Raw genomic sequence first — 26,244 nt, 5'->3', positions numbered from 1 at the left:
GCAGCAGTGAAGGAATTTGCCTTCATTGAATAAGGACATGTGAGTTTGGAGGATAGTTCAGAGTATGATTACAGACTGCAAGTAGGCAGACACCTGGGAGTAGCTTTTCAACCCCAAAGCTTTGTCTTGCTAACTAAGGGAGCAAATATACAAGACTTTTAATGTGCCAAATGATTAGATAGGTATCTGTTGAAATCAAGAAAAGCCAATGAAAAAGTAAAAGATAGGGAGCTGGAGGTTTGTAAGTTACAAGGCATCAGCTAAAGGGGTCAAAAGTTCATTTGCAAAAATGTAGATGTGTTTGGCATAATGTTCAGTTCAGTTCAGTTCAGTCGCTCAGTCGTGTCCGACTCTCCGCGACCCAATGAATCACAGCACGCCAGGCCTCCCTGTCCATCACCAACTCCCGGAGTACACTCAAACTCATGTCCACAGAGTCGGTGATGCCATCCAGCCATCTCATTCTCCGTCGTCCCCTTCTCCTCCCGCCCCCAACCTTTCCCAGCATCAGAGTCTTTTCCAGTGAGTCAACTCGTCGCATGAGGTGGCCAAAGTATTGCAGTTTCAGCTTTAGCATCAGTCACTCCAATGAACATCCAGGATTGATCTCCTTTAGAATGGACTGGTTGGATCTCCTTGCAGTATAAGGGACTCTCAAGAGTCTTCTCCAACACCACAGTTCAAAAGCATCGATTCTTTGGCGATCAGCCTTCTTCACAGTCCAACTCTCACATCCATACATGACCACGGGAAAAACCATTGCCTTGACTAGGCGGACCTTGGTTGGCAAAGTAATGTCTCTGCTTTTTAATATACTATCAAGGTTGGTCATAACTTTCCTTCCAAGGAGCAAGCGTCTTTTAATTTCATGGCTGCAATCAGCATCTGCAGTGATTTTGGAGCCCAAAAAAACAAAGTCTGACACTGTTTCCACTGTTTTTCCATCTATTTCCCATGAAGTGATGGGACCAGATGCCATGATCTTTGTTTTCTGAATGTTGAGCTTCAAGCCAACATTTTCACTCTCCTCTTTCACTTTCATCAAGAGGCTTTTGAGTTCCTCTTCACTTTCTGCCATAAGGGTGGTGTCATCTGCATATCTGAGGTTATTGATATTTCTCCCAGCAATCTTGATTCCAGCTTGTGCTTCTTCCAGCCCAGCGTTCCTCATGATGTACTCTGCACATAAGTTAAATAAGCAAGGTGACAATATACAACCTTGACGTACACCTTTTCCTATTTGGAACCAGTCTGTTGTTCCATGTCCAGTTCTAACAGTTGCTTCCTGACCTGCATACAGGTTTCTCAAGAGGCAGGTCAGGTGGCCTGGGATTCCCATCTCTTTCAGAATGTTCCACAGTTTATGGTGATCGACACAGTCAAAGGCTTTGGCATAGTTAATGAAGCAGAAATAGATGTTTTTCTGAAACTCTCTTGCTTTCTCCATGATCCAGCGGATGTTGGCAATTTGATCTCTGGTGCCTCTGCCTTTTCTAAAACCTGCTTGAACATCTGGGAGTTCACGGTTTATATACTGCTGAAGCCTGGCTTGGAGAATTTTGAGCATGACTTTACTAGCGTGTGAGATGAGTGCAATTGTCCGGTAGTTTGAGCATTCTTTGGCATTGCCTTTCTTTGGGATTGGAATGAAGACTGGCCTCTTCCAGTCCTGTGGCCACTGCTGAGTTTTCCAAATCTGCTGGCATATTAAGTGCAGCACTTTCACAGCATCATCTTTCAAGACTTGAAATAGCTCAACTGGAATTCCATCACCTCCACTAGCTTTGTTCGTAGTGATGCTTTCTAAGGCCCACTTGACTTCACGTTCCAAGATGTCTGGCTCTAGGTCAGTGATCACGTTATAGTGACTATCTTGGTCGTGAAGATCTTTTTTGTACAGTTCTGTGTATTCCTGCCACCTCTTCTTAATATCTTCTGCTTCTGTTAGGTCCATACCATTTCTGTCCTTTATCGAGCCATCTTTGCATGAAATGTTCCCTTGGAATCTCTAATTTTCTTGAAGAGGTCTCTTGTTTTTCCTATTCTGTTGTTTTCCTCTATTTCTTTGCATTGATCACTGAGGAAGTCTTTCTTATCTCTCCTTGCTATTCTTTGGAACTCTGCATTCAGATGCTTGTATCTTTCCTTTTCTCCTTTGCTTTTCGCCTCTCTTCTTTTCACAGCTATTTGTAAGGCCTCCTCAGACAGCCATTTCACTCTTTTGCATTTCTTTTCCATGGGGATGGTCTTGGTCCCTGTCTCCTGTACAATGTCACGAACCTCCGTCCAGAGTTCATCAGGCACTCTATCAATCAGATCTAGTCCCTTAAATCTATTTCTCACTTCCACTGCATAATCATAAGGGATTTGATTGAGGTCATATCTGAATGGTCTAGTGGTTTTCCCTACTTTCTTCAATTTAAGTCTGAACTTCGCAATAAGGAGTTCATGATCTGAGCCACAGTCAGCTCCTGGTCTTGTTTTCGCTAACTGTATACAGCTTCTCCATCTTTGGTTGCAAAGAATATAATCAATCTGATTTCGGTGTTGACCATCTGGTGATGTCCATGTGTAGAGTCTTCTCTTGTGTTGTTGGAAGAGGGTGTTTGCTATGACCAGTGCATTCTCTTGACAAAACTCTATTAGCCTTTGCCCTGCTTCATTCCGTGCTCCAAGGCCAAATTTGCCAGTTACTCCAGGTGTTTCTTGTCTTCCTACTTTTGCATTCCAGTCCCCTATAATGAAAAGGACATCTTTTTTGGGTGTTAGTTCTAACAGGTCTTGTAGATCTTCATAGAACCAATTAACTTCGGCTTCTTCAGCATTACTGGTTGGGGCATAGGCCTGGATTACTGTAATATTGAATGGTTTGCCTTGGAAATGAACAGAAATCATCCTGTCATTTTTAAGATTGCATCCAAGTACTGCATTTCGGACTCTTTTGTTGACCATGATGGCTACTCCATTTCTTCTAAGGGATTCCTGCCCACAGTAGTAGATATAATGGTCATCCGAGTTAAATTCACCCATTCCAGTCCATTTTAATTCACTGATTCCTAGAATGTCGACGTTCACTCTTGCCATCTCCTGTTTGACCACTTCCAGACGCGACGCGAGAGACGCCGGCCACGGCGCAACGAACGACGCAAAGAGGTGCGGCCGTGAGGAGCTACCCCACGCCTGAGGCCAGGGCCGGCGGCCGAGAGGAGCTACCCCACGTCCAACAGGCGGTGGCTGCGTGGGCGCAGGAGGGCCGAGAGGAGCTACTCTGCGTTCAAGGTCAGGAGGGGCGGCCTTGAGGAGATACCCCTCACCCAAGGTAAGGTACAGCGGCTGCACTTTGCTGGAGCGGCTGTGAAGAGATTTTCCATGACCAAGGTAAGAGAAACCCAAATAAGACGGTAGGTATTGAGAGGGGGCACCAGAGGGCAGACAAACTGAAATCATAATCACAGGAAACTAGCCAATCTGATCACATGGACCACAGCCGAATGTGGTCCACTGGAGAAGGGAATGGCAAACCACTTCAGTATACTTGCCTTGAGAACCCCATGAACAGTAACAAAGGGCAAAATGATAGGATACTGAATGAGGAATTCCCCAGGTCAGTAGGTGCCCAGTATGCTACTGGAGCTCAGTGGAGAAATAACTATAGAAGGAATAAAGGGATGGAGCAAAAGCAAAATCGATACCCAGTTGTGGATGTGACCAGTGATAGAAGTAAGGTCCGGTGCTGTAAAGAGCAATATTGCATAGGAACCTGGAATGTTAGGTCCATGAATCAAGGCAAACTGGCATAATGAATTAGCCTAAAAATAAAGTTCTGACTAGTAAAGGCTTTCAGAAGAAAACACATCCTTAGAGGATGTTCTTTTGTTGCATATAACCTACAGCTGGAATATTGCTGTTGACTTAAATGCTCCAGTACTTTTCCACCAGTGTCTTACTGTTTTTGCAAAGCTGCTTATGATTTTTTCTTTCAGGTCCACTGAGGCATGCAGACAAAAGAAAAGCCTTGCGAATTAAGATGGGAAAAACAGTGTTTTTCTAAACAAATTTGTCAAAATTAGTAACAGTACAAAACATGTGGCTTCCTTTCCTGCCAGCAGTGACAAATTTTTCAACCATAGAACAAACTAGATGGGCTCATATGTTTCTTTCAGTTATAACATTCTATGAATTCAAGTGGTTAAATATATTAGGGATAATTACCAGATAAAACAAAATGTCATGTATTAGAACGAGATTATGAAACATCAAACCAAAATTAAAAGCAATGTGATTATTTTCTGGAATAAAATCAACAGGAAAAGAAATTTAGAAGGATAATGCCAGCTGGCAAAAGCTAAAAATAAAGCCCTTTACATATTTTCTTAATAAAAGATTGATATGCTATTCATGGGGTTGCAAAGAGTTGGACATGACTGAGCGACTGAACTGAACTGATGCTTCCAAATGGACATGTCACTCATATAATGGCACCTAAAGATCTTTATAAGCATATACATTATGTGAACTTAGAACCAAAGTAGGAAAAATATGTCTCTCACAGAATGTAGAAACAATTCTGTACACAGCTTTTTTTGTTCAAAAGAAGTTCTCATGTATACTGAGAAAAAAGGCTGGTGATCAAAAGTGAAAAGATCTGATTTCAATGGGGAGGAACCATCATATAAAGGGATATGAGAGGAAAGTGGAATAACAAAATGATGGTCCCCGATGGCCGTTTATATGACCTGTCATTTCTCAGCAATATCTTTACTGCAGAGAAACTGGCAAATGTCGGGTGGCTTCGGAATGTCAAATGCCATGGCCAGTAACTGGACCTCTGCCTCTTCTGACCTCTCTCTGTCCCCTTGTAGACAGTGACTGAGGCTCTACTGGTGTCTTCCTGAACATGTCAGGAAGACAGAAATTTGAAATGCTGTTGTGACAAAAGGAGACCTTCCAGGGATGCTTTTATTTTTTTTAATTAAAAAACGTGGGTTTTTTTTTTTTGGCTCTGCTGGGCGTTCGTTGTGGTGCACAGGCTCCTTGTTGTTGCTCTAGGGCTTTCTCTAGTTTCAGCAAGCACTGCCATTCTCTAGCTGCAGGGCTTTTTTTATGGAAGTGGCTTCTCATTGCAGAGCGTAGGCTCTAGGGCACGGGCTTCAGTAGGTGTAGTATGTGGGCTCAGTAGTTGTGACTTGCAGACTCTAAAGTGCTGGTTCAATAGTTGTGGCACGCACATGAGCTCAGTTGAGCCATGGTATGTGGGATCCTAGTTTCTGGACCAGGGATTAAACCTATGTCCTCTGCATTGGAAGGCAGATTATTAACCACTGGACCACCAGAGAAGCTTTTATACCTTACAGTAAATCTAGGACATTCAGCTGGATGCATTTCATCTTTACAAGTACATGGCAAGGCCTTTAAATATATACTGGGGAACAAGCTATTCCATTGCCTTCTTTAAACCTGGAAGCATCCTGTGGACCTTGGGAACAGTTAAGAATAGGAGGATCTGTATCCAGAAAAGGGAGCTCTGGAGAACAGAATGGAACAATCTAAAGAGCTCTGTGGACTTGTTTTCTTATTTTTCTCAAGTCCTGACCCTCATTATCTATTAATTTCTAGAAACCTACTTCCCACAGAACTTTCCAGCTAGACTTCCTGTTCCAGGCATCTAAGAAAAGATATTTCAGCTTAAGTCTCTACATCAAGAATACACAGTTATCTAAACCTCTTTGCAATTTGTTCAAACATAATAAGTATTCTCCCAGTTTCATTTTCAGTCACTTTTTTTTCCCACTTCTATTCTTTGTTGAATCTCTTTCATTTTTTCTTCCTCCTTCATAGTTAGTCTCTTCATTTTAGTGTGAGCACATTTGTTAGTAGCTTCCTGAGACAGATTTCCTGGCTTTTAAATTTTTTGAGCCTTGGATATTTAAAAATCACTTCATGACTTTTGCATCCTTTACTGATAGTTTTGGAGAAGGAAATGGCAACCCACTCCAGTATTCTTGCCTGGAGAATCCCATGGATGGAGGAGCCTCATGGGCTACAGTCCACGGGGTCACAAAGAGTCAGACACGACTGAGTGACTTCACTTTCTTTCACTGATAGTTTAGTTGGGTATAAGGTTGTAGGTTGGAGAAAATTTTCTTTCAGATTTTTGACAGAAAATTTGCTTAATTGTCTTTTAACTTCTAGTATGGCTATTAAGAGATTTAAAGACTTATTGATTGATCATCCTGAAAATATATATGCCCTATTTTCTTGTTTATTTTGTCTCTTTGGAAATTTCAAATATCTTATTCAGTCCCACTTTCTTAAAATTCATAATGATGCACTTTGTTATTGGTATACCCCGTGCTGGATATTCTTGGAGCCTTTGGAGTTGGAAAGCTATTTTCCTATTTTGAACATTTTTATAAATTATCTCTGTACTTATTTCTGTTCTCTCTCTTCTAGAATATTTGATCAAATTTTACATTTTTATACATATCCTTCCAAGTTTTCTTTTTATTTCCTTGCTTTACTCTCTAGGAACTTTCCAAAACTTTATTTCCAATTCTTCTTTGAGTGTTTTGTTTCTGTTACCCTCTATTTAATATCTAAAAGTCAGTTTATGTTCTCTGACATTTCCTTTAAAAATACTACTTTTTCCAATGGCTCAATATATTCTACTATAATTCTAAGAATATTAATGATATATGCATAATTGGAGTTTTCTTCTCACTACATATTCATTGTTTTCCCCAAGGTAGTTTTATTCCTACTTATTTCTACCTTTAAAGGAAGTTTTCCTTATATATCTAGTGATTTTTAATTGTCTGTTCATATTTCAAATTGGTGGACTAAAAAGTTAATTGGAATTTTCAAATCATCAATATATCTGAATGTGAATCTTAAAAGTATGAGAGCTAATAAGGCATTATTGTAGAGGGTTCATCAGTCTTTGTCTCTTTGGAGTAACCCCTAATGTCAAGACCTTTAGGTCTTCCTTCTTGAGCTGATCAAGTCCTGAGAAATCTGTTTAGTTACTTGCAGGGAGAATAAAAGCCTCGACGCCACCCTTCCAGAGCCAAATGTGGGAAGAAGTAGCCAGTATGTTTATGATCCTTATATTGCTTTGCTTTCAAATGATAGGTAGCTCTGCTTTCACCTGGGGCTTTGTCTTCCCCAGACCCTCTGTTTTCTTGTCTCCAGTAAGTGAACCTTTAGTTTTCTCCCAGGTGGGAGTTTTATGTGTGTGTGTGTGTGTCTGTGCACAGACACATGTGCATGTTTTGTCGCTCAGTTTTATCTGACTCTTTGCGACCCCATGGACTGTAGCCCGCCAGGTTCCCCTGTCCATGGAATTTTTCAGGCAAGTTCAGGGAGTTCTGATTATTCCTTAAGCTGTCAATAGATTCTCCTTATTTTAGACTGTGGCTCTAAACCCACTTCAGAGGAAATTAACATGATCAATTTCAGAGACTTTTAAGGTTTTCACAGAATAACTTAGGTTGGTCCCCAAAGTCTTACACAGTTACCTATGATCAGTTTTCTCAGGTATGATATAGCTAGAAACCTATATGTAGCTGCCAAAATTATGAGGTTATTGTCTCTCATCCTATTATTATTTCCACCCTTGCTCAATTATGCCTTAAAATATCTCTTTTAATGCAATTTTCATGTAGTTTTAAGAGAGAATTTAATCATATGACTATGTCTAGACCATTCTATTTATCCTGATGTTCCATGATTTTTCTACTACACCAGACTGCAAAATTTTAATTGTTTAAAAAGTTAGATTTCATATGCTTTGTTCTTTAATCCTACTATTTTTAGGCAAAAAGATATCAGATGAAAGAAACTGAAGGCTTTCTGTCATAGACCTGCTTTGCCTGGCCAGGGGTTCATGATGAATCCCCTTGGTTTTCTTTAATTCATATATTTTTGGTGAAAATTATGCAGTGATTCATATCATCACAGATGGCACTGCATGGATAATTTGTCAGTCATATTTTCCATGCTGTATCTTTTCCCAGGTAGGATGTCAGTCACAAAGGCAGCCTGAGTTCCTAGGTACTTATCAGGTGGGAGTATTTAACAGGTGAGATATTTCCTTTCTTCTAAGAGCCTCTTACCCTTCTCCAATACAGGCAGCAACAAAGCATTATAACTTTGTCTCAGGGAATGGAGGGACAGAGGAGAAGGAAAACAAAAGAATACATTTCTATTTGTTTCTGAGGAAATTCTATTGGGTTCCTTGTCCCCAAGTCTAGGGGACATCCCAAGTACTGAAGAGAGAAGCCTATGGTTCCTTTCCCCAGAGATGCTCCAGAAATTTCCAAGTCCTCATGATCCCCAGCAGCTGGAAAAGCAGAAGAGTTTTATTTTATTTTTATTTTTTGGCCCTTTGGCATGGCAGTGACCTAGTTCCCACAGCAGAGATTAAACCTGCACCCCCTGTATTGGATGTCTTAACATCTTGGTTAAGATGGAGTCTTAACCACTGGGCCACAGGGAAAGTTTTGTCTTTATTCTTTCCATCTGCCTAGCCCCTGGGGGAAGCACTAATCAGACAGCATTAAATGTCTAAAAACATGAAAATAGAAGCAGGGGACTAAAATAATTCACAATAGAGTAAGTCAATCCTCAAACAATAGAAGAGTTGACTGTCCTGCCTGACACTGACATAAGTTACCTGCTCTATTAATACTTTCTCCTCCTAACTTCTTTGTTCAGCATTGCTAGAATTTCTTTTGAAATTCACAAGTAAGAAGTTTATTTGAAAAAATCCATAGGCCCTTGCCTTCTACCCAGAAGCTTATAAAAGTGACTTTCAGTGACGTTAGAAAACAAAAGCTGATGGTCCTCCTTGAACTGATGAGGAGGCTGATGGCAAGTCCGTACCAGACTCACTCATGATACTTTATATGGCTCTCTGACCAGGAGGGAAAAGGACAGCAGGGAATGGCTGCAAGCTAATCTCTAAACAGAATTCATGATTCATTACTAAGGTGCCTTGTTTTGAAAGTTCCCAGTCAGGCTCTTTCCTGTTCAATGTATGTTTTCCTGGGATGGTTACCTTGCAAATGACCTCATCATGGCATCAAAGCCATGGGACTGCTGCTGAGTTCATCTTGAAAGCAGACATAAGACAACAGTGGCACAGTGCTAAAGTAAAAAACAATGATAATGCTGGGAAGGGCCAAAGAAAGATGATATGGCTGTCTATGTTAAAAAAAAAGCTTAAAACAAAGAATGTATTTCTGACTTGAAAGGAAATATACTATATATATATATGCAAGCAAGATGGTAAAGAAAAAGAAAACCAGCTTTTGAAGAGTTTAGTGAATTTAGTCTATCTCCTGTATATTACTTAACAAATCTTTCTATACTGTTTGTGTGCTTAGTCGCTTAGTCTTGCCCAGCTCCTTGTGACCCCATGGATTTGTACCTTTCTAGGCTCCTCTGTCAGGGACTAAACCCAGCTCTTCTGCATTTCCAGCAGATTCTTTACAGTCTGAGCTACAAAGGAAGCCCATACACTGTTTACTATAAGGAAATATTAATTCCATCCTCACAGTAACTCTATGAAGTGGGTACTATTTTTATGCTTATATTATGAATGAGAAACTCCAGGCAAGTAGCTTGCTCAAAGTCACATGGCTTACAAGTGAATAAAATGGGATTTGAATGCAAAGCCAGGTTTCGTGCTCCATGCCATTAACTACTATGCTATCCTGCTGTAGAGCACATACTCTAGTACTGGAAAAAGGCATCAATAAATCATCACCATCATCATCATTTCAACAGGAAGGGCTAGCATTACCTGGGCAGTGATCATGTGCCAGGCCCAGAAATCCTATAAGAAAGGTACTTTTTAATTCCCATTTTCTGTTCAGCCAACTGAGGCTTAGAGAGGTTAGCAACTTGTCTAAGGCCACAGGGGTACTCAATGTGAGTGCGGGAGGCAGTGCCAGGGCAACAGAAAGGCAGATGGCAGTGAGTGTGACTGACGATGTTTAATCTCCATAACTTTCCCAGCACTGGCCTGGAAGAGAAACAAGGATGATGAAAAGGAGAGAACCCTGCCTCTGGAGCAGTTGGCTTCAATCTGGCACCACAGATTAGTCCTAAAAATAGCCCCGAATGTGACCAAGGAAGCATTTTTTCCCATGATTTACTTATCTCTCCAAAACGTGTGACTCTAATCTTTCTGTTAAAAGAAGCTGGGCGCAGGCAGGACAAATGACCCATCTGGCAGACGCATAAGCAAGGATTAGCTCTTTGATTTGGCTTTGTCTATCAAGGTCTAAAATTCTTTTCCAGACTTAATTTACATTCTATTCTCTGCTAGTAATTTAGAGGCACCCGCTAGCATTTTTATTTTCCCACTCATGAGTCTAACTCTTTGAAAGAAAATAAAACACAACAAAAACATTTTGTGCCAAGTTAAGGACAGCAGAAGTGCTAAACAGAAGCTGCGATATTGCTTTGTGGGTTTTGAAATAAAAAAGCAGGTTACCTTTTAAAAGGAATAGCCAAACGCATGCAAATATTATCTTTCAAGGCTGGAAGCACAGAGAAATCTCTACAAATTATGCTTTGGAAGACAGATGGCCTAAGAATCCTCACAGAGTTATCACACAGTTGAGATGGGCAAACTGGACAATATGTCTGCCAGCTAGCATGGCCACCAGCCTCACTCTTTTGAGTCAAATGCCAATTAGGCAGGATCTGGCACTCACATGTTTGGATGTCACTGGGATTAGGCAGTTGAAAATCCATTCATCATCATTCAATCCCTGCTCTGACTGTAATGATACCAGAGCATGTTGGAAAGTTACTGGTCCAACGGCTTAGCACCTCCTAAAACCACTTCCAAGCAGAGCCTTCAGAAGTGATTTCCTTGGCTCATATTGGTTCTCAGTGCTGTGACTGTGATGTGTGTTCTGCTAGCCAAGATAGGAGAAAGTAAGTGCAGATGGTTCAATATCCCAGGGCTCACCAAAATCCATTTGCCTGATTTCAGAAATAATCTATTAAATGCTCCCTTTTTAATTATCTTTTCTCAGGCACAAACTTTCCTATCATGTTTGCCAACTAGCTGTGTGTTTGTGCAGTACGCGAACTTTGCAGGCTTCTTTGTCTATTTTACCCATTTCTTTCCAATCCTGGAGTTACTATACCCTATAAATATCCTCATGCATCGTTATTTTACCTTAGGTTGGAAAGTGTCATGCATTCTCAATCTGTCTTGATGGCAAAAACTGCACTCTCTCTCTAGTCCCTCAGTTATGTCCCATTCTTGTGATTCCATGGAGTGTAGCCTGCCAGCTCCTCGTCCATGGGATTCTCCAGGCAAGAATGCTGGAGCGGGTTGTCATTTCCTTCTCTCTGTAGCCTTAACTATATACAAATACAAGCCCAAGATACCAATGATAATATCCACTAAATGGATATGCGTTCTGCAGATCAACCTCATGACCCAGCTGTCATGGCTTCTGTGCCCCTGTACGTAGTTCTACCTGCATTCAGTTGAACTTGTTAATGTGGTTTGTATGAAAGTTCTTAATAATAACACCTCACCTTGAATTAGCACCTTCCCTTTTTCAAAGTATTCTCATATCTGCAATTTCTTTGCCTCTCACTGTTCTACTTGGTAGGTAAGACAACATTTTATTATTTAACAGGACAGATAAACTTTGAGTGAGATTAAATAGTTCTTTTAAGTTGACATGATTAGATAAGAACAAAATCCAGATTAAAACTCCACATTCTTAAACATGGTTTTGGAGTGTTTTTTTCCCACTATATTTATGTAAGGGCTGGTTGACTATTTAAAGCTAGAGGTTCACAGAGGGTAGGGAACCAGTCTATCACATTTTATTAGTGCACCATCACATTGCTCTATCAGAGAAGACACTTCACAATGAATCTCAGTCATGTCCAACTCTTTGCAACCCCATGGACTATAGTCTGCTGTGCTCCTCCGTCCATGGGATTCTTCAGGCAAGAATACTGGAGTGGGTAGCTGTTCCCTTCTCCAGGGGATCTTCCTGACTCAGGGGTCGAGCCTGGGTCTCCTGCATTGCAGGCAAATTCTTTACCATCTGAGCCACCAGGGAAGCCCACTGACAATAACACAAAGGAAACCAAAATGTTCTAGATCCTCCACCAGAACATCATGTTCCTTGGTTAAGATGGACATTGGCTTTGCCCAGGACTGAGATGATGATGCAATATTAATGGCTCCCTACTCTCTTCATTCTCACTTCCTATATTACTCTATTTGTCTATCTGGGATCACATCTCAAACTTTCGATTCTTCTCCCAGAGTCAACTTCTGGAAGAATCTAAACAAAGAGAAATAGCAACATGAATAAGAAGCATTTTAGGCTCCTTTTCTACATTTAAGGTAGAATGTTAGGTGAGAAGTTTGAGTTTTTTCAAACATACTCAGTTGTCTTCTTAAAATTGTGCTATCCCTACTCTGTAGGTAATTTTGCTTCTGTAACTGGAGTCCTACAGATGGCACTGGTTCAGAGAGACAGGCCTCCTACCATCTCTGCAATAAATGAATGAAATTATTGGTCAGTCTCAGCTTCTTGACATTAATTCACCCTTTGCCATGGCATATATTTCGGCTTTTTTGTTAAGCATTAGGGTAGACAGCCCACACCTCACTTCATCTGGCTTCCTTGTGGTCATCGTATATTTTCCATGGAGTTGATTCCCTTTGCATTCAGTTTCCTTCCCACTTATTTGGTATAAAATCAACTATCAGCCAAACTCAGCTCTGGCACACTTTGGGGCCAAGTGCCTGTGGCTTCAAGGCTTTTCTACCGCACAGTGCAACTGCTAAGCTGTTTCTTCTAACTAACATTGTTAGTTTCTAACTAACATTGTTTCTTCTTCTAACATTGGCCTCCATCCCTACCCCTGCTGAGAAGGGAAAAGGTGTAATACTGACTGCTAATGCTTTTTTGTGATGGGAGGTCTAGAGATCTAGAGGAAAATAGCCATTATCTGCTTTATCCCAATAGTTCTCATACGCAATGGCAACGCATCTTGGGAAGGCATAATCTGATGAGGGAAAGAGGTTTTAAAAAGACTTGGCAGACTGTCATGGAATACGCTACCAATTCCCTTCCCCACCTCTTAAAACTTGCATTTGTTTTTGTCTTTTATCATATAAACAACCAGACTGGTTGTTTTCTGAACAGAGGACATTTCAGCTGTGAATGAACCCAGTTGTGGCTTTCTGGCTAGAGTTGTGATTCTTAGCAGACACTGAGGTTGCTGAGAGAAAAAGACCAGGACGCCTGGACCAGGCATTTGCCTTCCTCAAGCCCACTTCCTGACTCCTGGGAAACGAGGAAATGCAATCAAAAAAGGAAACCCAAGGAAGTTACCAAGTGAACTAACAAACAATGGATTCATAATAGCTCTCTAGAAAAAAATATTTTTTTTCATTTCTGCCAATCTCAAATATTTCAGAGAAGTCTATGAACAGATGAAACACAGAGTTAAGAGGAGCTTGGAATATACTCACAGAAGCTAATGTCATTCTTCTATGACCTTCCACAGAGGCTAGAAAGTCAACAGGTGGGATTTAAATGGGATCATAATCAGTAAAATACTGGAGTGGCTTTTCAGCAGCTTTCTCAGCATAGGAACTTAATTAAGGCATGAAAAGAACTGACTTAATCACACAGCTTTTATCTGTCTTTGTCTTTTGGGAAGAAAGCCTATCTTATTTGAGTTGACTCTGTTCATTCATTTCTGTTCTTTTATTTCTTGTATAGATACACAGATCATCCATATAAAAATATTTAAGTGAATGTGAAGTGGTGAGACAGATCATTAGGCCAGTCAATATCTCCTCCAGATGAGGGGTTTTAAACTGAGCATCTTGAATCTCCTGGGGTTTGGCAGAAGTGCCTTCAGAAGAAGATATGAAGCAGAAGAGGAAACAGGAGTAGGGCAGCTGTCATCAGCTACAATGCATGGTCCCCAGTTCAACCAAATAGTGCTTCTACTGGCTGGAAAAACTGAAAGGTTTTTCTTATACATTGACCAATAAGCGAGTCATTGTTAGAAGAAGCAGACACAAATAAAAGTATGCGGTGTCAATGGCGGTCTGAAAACTACTGCTGTGGATGCAAACTGCTAACTTCTAAATAGAAGACACTGCCTTTTCTGACCAAGTCCTAACAGAGGGCTCCACGTGGAGTGAGGACACAGAAAATACAGTTCTACTCTCAACACTGTTACTTCCTTAGCTGCCTCTTCTACGACCTGTGAGTTGGGGCAAAATGGATAAGTTGCTTGTAGAGAAGAGAGCCCGTGATTCTGAGGCTTCCAGCCCGGACTTCAGCAGTGATAACAGCTAAGAGCTTAGTGACAGGTTAGAAAGGATAAGCCATGAGCACAGCCTTTTTTAATTTTTTTCCTCTCAGTGTTCAGCCACACTGACTTTACTCATCTTTCACTTTAGATTCTGTTAAGGCCATTTGTAGAAAAGTGTTTGTCTTAGTTTAGGTTCTTTTAAAAGTAGGCTTTGAGATAAGGATTTGAGTGCACATAGTAGAAGGTACGGAGAAGGCAATGGCAAGCCACTCCAGTACTCTTGCCTAGAAAATTGCATGGACAGACGAGCTTGGTAGGCTGCAGTCCATGGGGTCGCTACTAGTCAGACACGACTGAACGACTTCACTTTCACTTTTCACTTTCCTGCATTGGAGAAGGAAATGGCAACCCACTCCAGTGTTCTTGCCTGGAGAATCCCAGGGACGGGGGAGCCTGGTCGGCTGCCGTCTATGGAGTTGCACAGAGTTGAACATGACTGAAGCGACTTAGCAGCAGCAGCAGCAGCAGTGGAAGGTATGGAGAAGGCAATGACACCCCACTCCAGTACTCTTGCTTGGAAAATCCCATGGATGGAGGAGCCTGGTAGGCTGCAGTCCATGGGGTCGCTACTAGTCGGACACGACTGAGCGACTTCATTTTCACTTTTCACTTTCCTGCATTGGAGAAGGAATTGGCAACCCACTCCAGTGTTCTTGCCTGGAGAATCCCAGGGACGGGGGAGCCTGGTGGGCTGCCGTCTATGGGGTCGCACAGAGTCGGACACGACTGAAGCAACTTAGCAGCAGTGGAAGGTAACCTAGGAACTAACAGGGGAGTGGAGAAACGAGAAGGGAAGAAAAGGCAGCTAATAAAGGGAATGCTATAAAGCAGGTTACAGTTGGTGGCACCTGGGGTTCAAACCTACTTGAGAGCTTTGGGAGGATGTGGAGAATACTTATTCACTGTCCCACACAATGCGCAAGGAAGAGAGGTACTGCCGCCCGAAGGAAACTTACTCCTGGGGACGTGCAGTCCTGGGCACTTGTAGGCTGGCTGTAGTCTGGCTGAGAGAAAGACCTGAAGAGTTGCAGAAGATGCTGTTGACTAAAGTGGAACCGTGAATGCCGGGGGATGTGGGATAAGCACTGATGTTTACTAGTGTTGGTATCATCCCATTTTACAGATGAGGAACCTGAAGTTCCACAGACAAGTCAAAGTCACCTAACTGGCTTAACCATAACACAACACCAGCTTCTTTTTAAAATTATGGCATGTTTGACTTCTTGAGGCTACATAATAAAATAAAATAAAAATAATCATAATATAAATATAATCATCATTTTGATAACTTCTACCTAGTAAAGAGAAACGGTGCTGGGAAAATAATGATTTTTAAAACTTTAGTAGGAAAATTAAGTGTTAAATAGTAAGATTCCAGTATAAATCTTTATACTTCAAAACATAATTATAATTTAACTTTAATAAAAACATAGATAAAATATTTATTGAGTCAGAAATGAACATTTCTGCACAGAAACGACTTGCCATATTTTTTCAGGTTTCATCATCAAATGAGTCTAATTTATTATTAATTGCAATAAGTTAAATAAGCCTGCTAGCCAAGACAGAGCAGCACTCAGGAAAGTCTTGCCCAGTGCTCTGAATCTCACTATCAGACTCATAAATGGGTTGAAATAATTTGGCATAAATACTAATTCTTATTTTTCATTAGTTCAGATCAACAAGAGTTCAATGGGAAACAGTTAAGATATGCAACCCTCTTATCATGAGCAACTTATTTAATTCTTCCAGTAAATCTCTCAGAATATTTCCAAAGATGAGCAAACTAGGGGGTGGAAATGCTCAAAGGTTTTAATGGCTTCCTAAGGTATCATAATAGGTGGATAAACAGTGGTGATAAGTTGTTGATTTCTGACCAGTTTTAGTGAGACGTGCGGTTTTTTCTGCCTGGTGACTAGTCTTTTTCCCAGGTAGCACACCCAGGCTGAATTTCAGGGAACTACCTCTCTCCCACTCTCAGTCCAAGCAGTTTAGGTATCTGACTCTTTATTGGCTCTAGGGAGAGTCATATGACCAGTGTTGTCCAATTGGTATATTCCACCCTCCAGGCCACAGGGATCCTAGTTCAGGAGTGGTCCTGTGTGGCTTTTAAGCCATGCTCTGGTTTCTGGTATTTTGACGGAACTATGAGTAAGAGGAGTTTCTGCATACTGAGATTGGCAGGCCTCGAGCTGCTGCTGGCTTTCCTGCCAGGAGAGTCTGCCCAAGAATTACAGTCAGTACAGAGAACGTCATTGGGAGATGAAAGACGGGTCTTGAGGATGTCATTTGAGCCCCTAGACATAGTTATGCTGCAAGTCATTAACACACTCACTTTTTGCTTTTATGCACCAATTATAAGCATATATGCTTATATGCATCAATTCCTTTCTGTGCTTCAGTTTCAGTTAAGTTTGTCATTTTTCAACTAAAGGAGTTTCACCTAATACTACAGGCTGCAAGACTCCCAAATCCAGAACCCAACTAGCACACTCTGAGTGCTTCTTGCTGCTGATAATAATGACACAATATAGTTCACTTGCAAGAGTTTCTTAAAATGATATTGAAAATACAATGGGGTTATTTCTGGAGATGCAAATCATTATTAGTGTAGGTGGATTTGGAGAAAAAAATGCTTGCTATATCTGAACTTATATTTGCTTGGTTTAAAACAAAAAGGCTCTGCTATTATTCATTTTGAGTTCACCTATTAAACTATTAACTCACAGTATTTTTATAATTTAATTGCAACAAAGCAGGGAAGCTTTCATATGCCACACTTTGTAAAAATTTAAGGGAAAGAACACGTTAAAAAAGAAAATTACCTTGAAACATTTGCTAATATTATAATCTATTATATTAATGTAATTGCTTACAAATACTTATGAACACCTGCTTTTCACAGAAGAATAAAAGTATGAACAAATTAAACTGTTTTCTTTTGGTCTGGCAGTTTAAGCAGTATTTGGTCTTCTTTCATAGACATAACTGCTGAATCTGGAGGTCTGTAGACTGTTACCTAAGGCACCAATACAAATATTTCATTTTTCATGTGAATTTTACTCACTGCCTTCCTTCTAAAGAGTTTAAGTGATAAAAAAAAATTAACAGTTTAAGAAACATTAGTCTTCAAATTTACATTCATGATCGTTCAATAGAGGCAGGGGTCATTATGTAGCCCTATGTAAAGCATAGTTAGACCTAAAGTGCAAACAACATGGTAAGGAAGAAACATTTGCTGACTTGGGGCCACATGAATTTTTTAGTGTGTGATTTTAAATTGTAAAAATAAATTTAACTCCCTTGAGAATAGTAGCTTCAGCAACAAGATTCCAACTGTGTGCAACCCAAACACATGAACGTTTGGCCTTAGCACAGAAACCTTCCAATTAGTTATAACCAGTGCATATCCACAGAGAGCGAAACTCCAGTGTGGAATGTGGATAACATACTGATGACAGCAGCACAGAGCATCACCGAAGGTCAGCTCTTCCGGGTTTTCGTTTCATGCTTCCAGGTGCTGTGCCATCAGTCATCCTACCTATGCTCAGTCTTAGCTGTTAGGCTTTTAGCTACATTAAAATTTTTTCATTTAAATGAAAATTACCTTCTATGTTGAAACTATATAAAATGCACATAATACTAAACGTTAGCATATGCCAAGTTTGTGTGTTGTCTATTTGTTTTACACCTAATTTTAAAATATGTTTCTCGATATCAGAGAGTATAAGTGTATTTTTGTTATTACGTATGCATATTCTGGCTGCTCAAGTGGTGCTAGTGGTAGAGAACCCACCTGCCAATGCAAGATTCACAGGAGATGTGGCTTCAATCGCTGAGTGGGAAAAATCCCCCGGAGAAGGGCATGGCAGCCCACTCCAGTATTCTTGCCTGGAGAATCCATGGACAGAGGAGCATGATGGGCTGCAGCCCATAGGGTCACAAAGAGTCAGACACGACTGAAGCAACTTAGCATGCATGCATTGTATATTCTGTATGTATCTTATTCCCATGATTTTATATCAAATATAGGCAATATGGAAGTGCTTTGATCAGATTAATGAGAATGAGTTTGGGGGGTCATTTTAATTAACGCTTGAACACATTTGAAGAACTAGGCAAAATGTAAAGTACAATAGAAAAAATATATTAAACTTCACTACTTATTTTCTTAGGAGTTTATTGATTATAATGGAAACTTACATTGCTATATGTAAAATAGACAGCCAATGGGAATTTGCTGTATGTCTCAGGAAACTCAAACAGGGGCTCTGTATCAACCTAGAGGGGTGGGATGGGGCGGGAGATGGGAGGGAGGTTCAAAAGGGAGGGGACATATTATACTTATGATTATACCTATATTATACCTATGATTATACCTATATTATAGCTATGATTATACCTATGATTCATGTTGAGGTTTGACAGAAAACAGCCAAATTTTGTGAAGTAATTATCGTTCAATAAAAAATAAATTAATTAAAAAAGATATTAGCTCATTGACTAAAAATTAAAAACTGCTTTTTTGAAGAGTATCTTGGTATGAGATCTTGAATAAGTCTTTTGATCTCAAAGACTTGGCTTCCTTCTCTGTGAAATGATAGTGTATATTTTGAAAGTCACATAATAAATGAAAGCTAATTTCCTTACATATCAATCAATGAAGCCATAAAATAAATACTTTATTAAATTTACTTTGTTGGACATATAAAGGAGTTCCTAAAAATATGTTAAAAGTCAAACATCAAATAATATGAACTGCAAAGTCACTTAAAACTTTGAAAAAATTTGGAAAAAATATCCAAATTCTTGGTTACTACAAAATTGAGGCCTAATCCAACTATTTCTTATTCCTACAAATACATATTTTAAAATTGTTATCCTTTTGACAAAACAGTTGCTAGAAAACCAAAACGATCTTCTCTAATCTTTGTTGTTCACATAAATAGAGCCAAAGCAGCAAACAAAATGACTTGGTGTGAGACATTACAAGTTCATCTTCCTACTGAAGTTCTGGGATTGAGAAATGAATACTGTGGTTAAAAAAAAATCATATCAAGGCTGACACGGAGACTTCACAATCAATTACCATATTAAGGTGTAGAAAAAATAAAGTTGTAGAAAAATAAATTAAATTGCTATTTTATTTCTTACATTTTATTTCTTTATTTATTGGTTTTGTTTTGTGAGATCTTAATTCCGTGACTAGAGATTGAACACAAACCCCCTGCAGTGGAAGCATGGAGTCTTAACCACTGGACCATCAGGTAAGTCCCCAGAGGTGCTATATTAAATATACCTGAATTATATATGTCTGCATGATTATGGAATTTATACCTAGTATGGCTATAAAACGGCACTGTAAACACTCTTGCATCTGCAAGAGTCTAATCCTAATTTCCCTTAGAATCAAAATTGGTTTCTCCAGGATGACAGAGTTTCACAATAACCTATCAGAATATTTCCCTTTGTATCCTCTACTTTGTTTGAGTCATGTATAGGTGTCACACACTAGATGAAGTAGGGACCATCAGCAATGTGGTGTGAGGGGATGAGAAAAGGGCACAGATTAGATTCTGAAGTGCCTCATTGGTTTCACAAAAGCTTTTTGCTTCCCTGGTGTCACAGGCTATTTTTAGAAATCTTGTCGGACTTGTTAAAACACTGTTAGTTATTTTTGGCGAAGTTTGGATTTCAGAAGGGAACTGTCAAGCTATCCATGAGAAATTTCCAAGGAATCTATGGCTTAATGATAAGGAGAAATCCCAACTCTATGGCACCAGGGAAGAAAGAGCATCAGATCTGAGGAGGTTGGAGGGCTGGCCTGACAACACCAGCATGTGCTGTTGGGCCAGTTGTTTCCTTCAATGTCAGCAATGATAAGAATGATGCTACAACAAAGGCAAAGTGCCTGACAAAGAAACAGACTAGAATGAAAATATGTAAAATAATAAAACTAAAAACTAAAGTAAATCATTTTTAATTCCCAACTAATAACACGTAGAATAGAATTAATGATATTACTTTGATATTAATAAATACTTCCATTTCTCATTTAGAGGACTAGTTCCAGAAAAACTGCAATATGCTAAAGTAACTTTTTAATCTACTGTTATGATAACTATTCTTATTAGTGATCATAAGCTTGCCAGAGCTGTCTGTTACTTATAAATTACTTACATATTAACAGGCAATCTATTTCTTCTTAATAATTATTTAATTGCAGTTTACCTTCTTTACTCCCTATGGAATATTGTCCAAGTTGGACAATATCTAGGCAATTTACAATAACATCAGTAATAACATACTAATTTTCTCAGTGAAGGAATTTCAATCCAGATGAGACTTGGTCACTAGTGATAAAGGAAGAACTGATGATCAGTTCAGAGACAATGATGCCACATATTAATACAATTAGAAACTCCCTAAAACTGAATTTTCATGATCTTATTTTTGCAAGTCTTTTCTCCAGAATCAAAGATATAAATATCTCAATAACTTTCAGGCAATTTAGTTCATCTATCTGATACCAGTTTTCTGCCCCTACAAACACTAATTTTTTTAAGCACAGAAGGACAAAGTTTAAAATATTTCTTCAAGTGGAAAAATTCAATAGCGTAAGCTAGAATAAGATAAGGTTCTAATGGATTGAATATTCTCTTCAGTTTTAGTGATTTAGAAATATCTGTGGGTCACGTCACGGAACTAGAAACAGAACCAAAAGAGTAATTTTTAAGAGTGAGTTTCCTGTCAGAAGAAAGATGCATTCAGTCACGGGGAAAACAAAACAAACGATCAGACATTTAAAAAACAATGTCGCATGCACACTAAGTCACTTCAGTCGTATCTGACTCTTTGCTACCCCATGGACTGGAGCCCACCAGGCTCCTCTGTCCAGGGGATTCTCCAGGTAAAAATATTGGAGTTGGTTGCCTTGCCTTCCTCCAGGGGATCTTCCCAACCCAGGGATCGAACCTTCATCTCTTAAGTCTCCTGCATTGGCAGGTGGGTTCTTCACCACGAGCACCACCTGGGAAGTCCCCCAAATAATGTTACATACATATGTATACATAACAACAACACAAACATCACATAGTGATGGTGATGGCTTTGTTGCTCAGTCATGGCTGACTCTTTGTGACCCCATGGACTATAGTCTACCAGGTTCCTCTGTCCATGGGATTTCCCATGCAAGAATACTGGAGTAGGTTGCCATTTCCTTCTCTACGGGATCTTCCCAACCCAGGGATCAAACCCAGGTCTTCTGTAGTGCAGGCAGATTCTTTACCAAATGAGCAACCAGATAAACATCACATACCAAACTTAGGAAAAAAAACAAAACAACCCTAAACGACCCTTGATGTCTGTGACTATGAAGAGTGGCCCACTCACAATTAGAACTCGAGCCTCATTCTGGTGTGGGAAAAAGTGAACTGACCTTTTTTGGCGAGGCTGTTGTTAGGTTCATACTTCTCAATCAACACTTGGACTTGCTCTTGCTTTAAAGGTGGGTAAAGTATTTCATTTAGCCTGGGATCTCGCTGCTTGAGGTTGATAAAATCCATCATCTGATCAACTGTAAGGTATGGTTTGCTTTTGGCACCACTAAAAACAGTTAAACACCAGGAAATTAGTAGGTTCTTCTGTCAAGTCTCATGCATGTATTTGCATTTAGCAGCTCTGTAGAAATAAACGCCTGCCATACCTGGCAAAAGCGTGCTATACTGGAATTCCTATCTTGTCCTAAACACATTGTGTTGCTCCATCTCTGCAAAGACTCTTGCCTACATGCCACTCAGTTCTAGCCATAGTCTTCAAACCATGCAGACAACCCCGAGACTATTAAGACAATGATACCCTGCAACAAGTCACAGCAAATTTCACTCATTACAAGCAGTGATTAAGGTAGGAATGCGTGATTGTCTCCAACAAATGATGCAGAAGCACTGCTGTCACTCATTGTACAAAGAGATTCTGACATCTCCCTCTACCACCCAAAATTCTGCCACAGCCACAGAGTACCATGGTAAGCAGGAACAAATTGGTTAAAATGTATTCTCTTACAATTCGGAAAAGATGTTATCAATTTCAGGTCGAGGACAAAGGTTGTTCAGGAAAACTCTATACACTTCAGGAGTGAAATCTTCTTGAGGTATCGAATCATTCTGGGGAATAAAATAAGAGGGTCAGTAAATGGTCTTTTTCTTCATTATCTTCCCTCCCTGTTTTGTCTCTCTCTTTCCTCCTTCCCTCCTTCTTTCCTCTTTGTTTTCTTTTAAGAGCTCAGGGTAAGAATTCAGAAAGTATCAAAAGGGCTAGCATTACAGGGACACTAATTTTTGAGGTATCAAAAGCTCATTTTCTGTTTTCTCATTATATTTTAAGCTTAAGAGTTTTCTCCTGAAGGGATGTTAAGGCAATTTCTAAAGCAAGTTAGACCTGGTGAAAACATGGTCTGTTCAGCAATTTTTTTTCTTTTAATTTGCTTTTCCTGGTGACTTAATCTCATTTTTAATTGTGATAAAGTATACAGAACATAAATATATCATTTTCACCAATTTTAAGTGTGCAAATCAGTGGCATGAAGAGCATTCACATTGTTTATGTGCTGTTTAGCAGACTTTTGAATCAATGTATTTTTCTTTCAAGAACCTGCAGAAAGACATTTTCAAAATGAAAACATAAGATTTCAATTTTGTGTCTTTTTGTTTTTCAAAGTGTTCTTTCTTTTTTGAGTAAACTGATAAGTTGCAACAGTTTTCATAAGTAGGACACCAGTCATTATTTGTTACTGATTCCTCTCAGTCCTACTGTTTAGAAAGAAAGTCACTGATATAAGAACTGACTTCTGTGACTTGACTTTCTTTCAGTGCGGCTGCCATGGAGACCGGAAGCATGCATTCCAGTGCCTGCTAACAGGAAGGACACTCTTCACGCTGCTTTTCCTATTTTGGGTATGTGTTTCTATGATTATTTTTATTTTTAAGCCCTTAAATCAAAGAAAACATCCTTCCTTTTACCATATTCATATTTTTGTAAATATACTTTTATAGAAGTATCTAAAAATTATGGTCTGAGACTGCACTGCTTGCTAACAGATAAGAAAACTTAGCTCACCACTTGGCAAACAGCAGTAGTCCTATATTTGAGAAATGAACAAATAAAATAACATTTTCTTTATAAAATGGATTAATAGAGCAGGGAAAAAAATCCATTTTGCAAAATAGCATTTTGAGACAACCAAACAACACACATCATTTCGGTTAAGCTCAGTTACCTGGACACTAACTTTGAAATCATGAGTATAAGCAGCCAGTTCCAAGAAGGAAATTCCAACATATTGTTTCATGATGTTTTGCCACTCATAAAATGGGGAAAAATTTAACCTATGAACAGGTTTCCAAAATTCCATTTAATTTACAAAGTGAGAGAAATCCTTTTGACTGGAGAATGTACACTTTTTTAATTGCCACACTCTCTGAGTTAGACACCCATGTCTCTTATAAGTAGCTTTGAAAATAGCCAAAAATGAGCATTGCTATCATATTCTCTGGCTGAGAGATACAGAGAAGAAGCATTCATAAAATGACATGCTTTACTAAAACTTATTTTTTAATTTACCAGCTATAAATTAGAACTTCTTATTAGAGGGGACACATTGATGAAATAATCTGAATAAACACAATATTACTTTTATTACCAGTCGGATGTTAGCACCTAGAAAATGGAAAATGTTTCAATACAGTTTCATTTTTCTTTTGCCCAACTTGACTGATGAAGATACCCTTTGGGGTCAGTGGGTAAAAATGAGGGAAAAACATTTTGGAGAAAATAAGTTGATATGAGCATCACTGAAAGCTAAAGTGAAAGAATATGCAGGAGATATTGAGGGAAAATCTATGGTCAGTTAATAATTCTTCATATTTTAAATAAGGCTGGAATGTGCAAAGATCATTCACATATTTTATTTTCCTGGATCTCATGATTTGGTAAAGTGGATAGAACAGACTCATTGTGCCACATTTGAGCAGGACGAAACCCAAGGACGATGCTCAAGAGCATACCAAAAAGTAAAATACTCTTCTGTGAACACTTCTTAACCAACCAGGCAGAGATGACACGTTCTTGTTTTGTGTGTCTGCAATCCACCTTCATATACCTTCTTTATAGCATCCACCACACAGTTTTCCTCTAGTTTTTATATTTCTGATCGATTCGACTGTGTGTTTTTGAATAAAGCGCACTATCTTTAATTCCTTTGTGTCTCCAGAATAATGCCTGGCATATAATATACACCTAATGAATGTCTGTTGAATTCACTCAGGATGTGGCACCAGACCTTAGATCTGTCTTGTGGTCTAGGACTTTGTTTACCTCATCTGCCTCCAACACAAAACAGATTACCAATGATTATTTGTTGCCATTACTATCAAACTTTTTTGGAGGAAGGATGAAGAAGGCCAATACAGTCTGAATCAGGCCCATTTATTCCAGAAACTACAAAGTATTTTCATTAAAAATGGAGTTGCTTCAGTTCTATGGTTGAATACAAAGAATATACCTTCAGTACAACTTGAAGGTAGGACTGGTGGTGGTTACATTTCCAGATTCTAAAAACAGGTTATGAAATGTCTACATGCCAAATTAAAAATAACAAAGTGAAGTAAGCCAGACAAATATTATATCATTTATATGTAGAATTTTAACAAATGATACAAATGAACTTATATACAAAACGGAAATAGACCTGGAGGCATAGAAAACAAACTTAGGGTCACCAAAGGAGAAAGGCGAGGAGGGGTAAACTAGGAGTTTGGGATTAATACACACACACTTCTGTATGTAAAGTAGATGACCGGAAGGACCTACTGCAGAGCACAAGGAACCATACTCAATATTTCCCGATGATCTACAAGGGAAAAATAGAATCTGGAAAAAAAATATATGTACATAAAAGAGAGACAGAAAGTCATGTATATGCATTTAAATAATTCTCAGAGGATAGTAGGAATAAATATTTATTGAGCAGTTACTATATGCCAAGCATATTGTTCCAGGGGCTTTACTTCAATGCTTTCCTTTAACTGCTTGTCAGCTCTGTGAGGCTGGGAAGGTTAGTGATTCCTTTTACAAATACAAACACTAAGGAGATGGGAGTTAACAAAACTTGTCTATCAAGTTGGTGGCGGCAGGTTTGCTATGTTTTAAATTAAGGTTTCTTGATTCTTCAACTCATGCTGTAATCCAGAAAACTAAATTTCATGCCAGTTTTTGGATATTGTTTGTAAAAAACACTGTAATAAATAAGTAACATTCAGAAATGTTATTCTAAAACATATTAATTTATTTCAGTGGACTCTAATGAATAAGAGTCCACATGAAGATTTTATCTTGCCTAATAAATGAATCATTTTCCAGTAAATTCAGGATTTCAACCTACTATTAACATATTTGTTCTAAAGAGATAAAACAAAAGTTATAGACAGAGAAAACATGAAACAATTACAAGTAAGCTAATGATAATGAAGCAAATACTTAAATGTGGTTCTAAAATGGAATTGTGTATTAGTGATTTTAAGATTCACAGCTGAATAAATAACTATATTTTTGATTTACATTCTGGTTATAAGGTATAGGAGAAAGGCAACATATTGTAGTTTTCCTGGGAGAAGTTCTTTTGTAAATTTCATTCATACTATTCTTTACTAAAATATATCAAATTTTGTAAATCCAAAATAATCACTTTTTAGGGGGGGAGTATTACATGTATGTTGATAGCTATAGTAAAATTTATTATTTAAAACAATACATACATTTATTCCTATTTTCTTCATTAAAAGGCCAGTGCTATGCCAA

At 38.9% G+C, this 26,244-nt stretch overlaps 1 protein-coding gene across 3 annotated transcripts in view; it reads right to left on the bottom strand.

Moving 5' to 3' along the window:
- Positions 1–26,244, bottom strand: part of PLCB1 (phospholipase C beta 1) — an 861,253-nt gene that overhangs the window by 219,628 nt on the left and 615,381 nt on the right. For all 3 annotated transcript variants that reach the window (XM_055426796.2, XM_055426800.2, XM_088844294.1), the window contains exons 8-9: positions 22,453–22,553; positions 21,827–21,993 (exon numbers count right to left, since the gene is read on the bottom strand). In XM_055426796.2, the coding sequence (XP_055282771.1) occupies positions 21,827–21,993; positions 22,453–22,553 (268 nt within the window). The remainder of the gene's footprint in view (positions 1–21,826; positions 21,994–22,452; positions 22,554–26,244) is intronic.

Source organism: Moschus berezovskii, chromosome 15 (genome assembly GCF_049115385.1).
Source record: "Moschus berezovskii isolate FMDL1 chromosome 15, NW_MosBer_1.0, whole genome shotgun sequence".
Classification (NCBI taxonomy): domain Eukaryota; kingdom Metazoa; phylum Chordata; class Mammalia; order Artiodactyla; family Moschidae; genus Moschus; species Moschus berezovskii.
The sequence above is the reverse complement of the archived record's forward strand: the minus strand, read 5'-3'. Positions and strand labels throughout refer to the sequence as shown.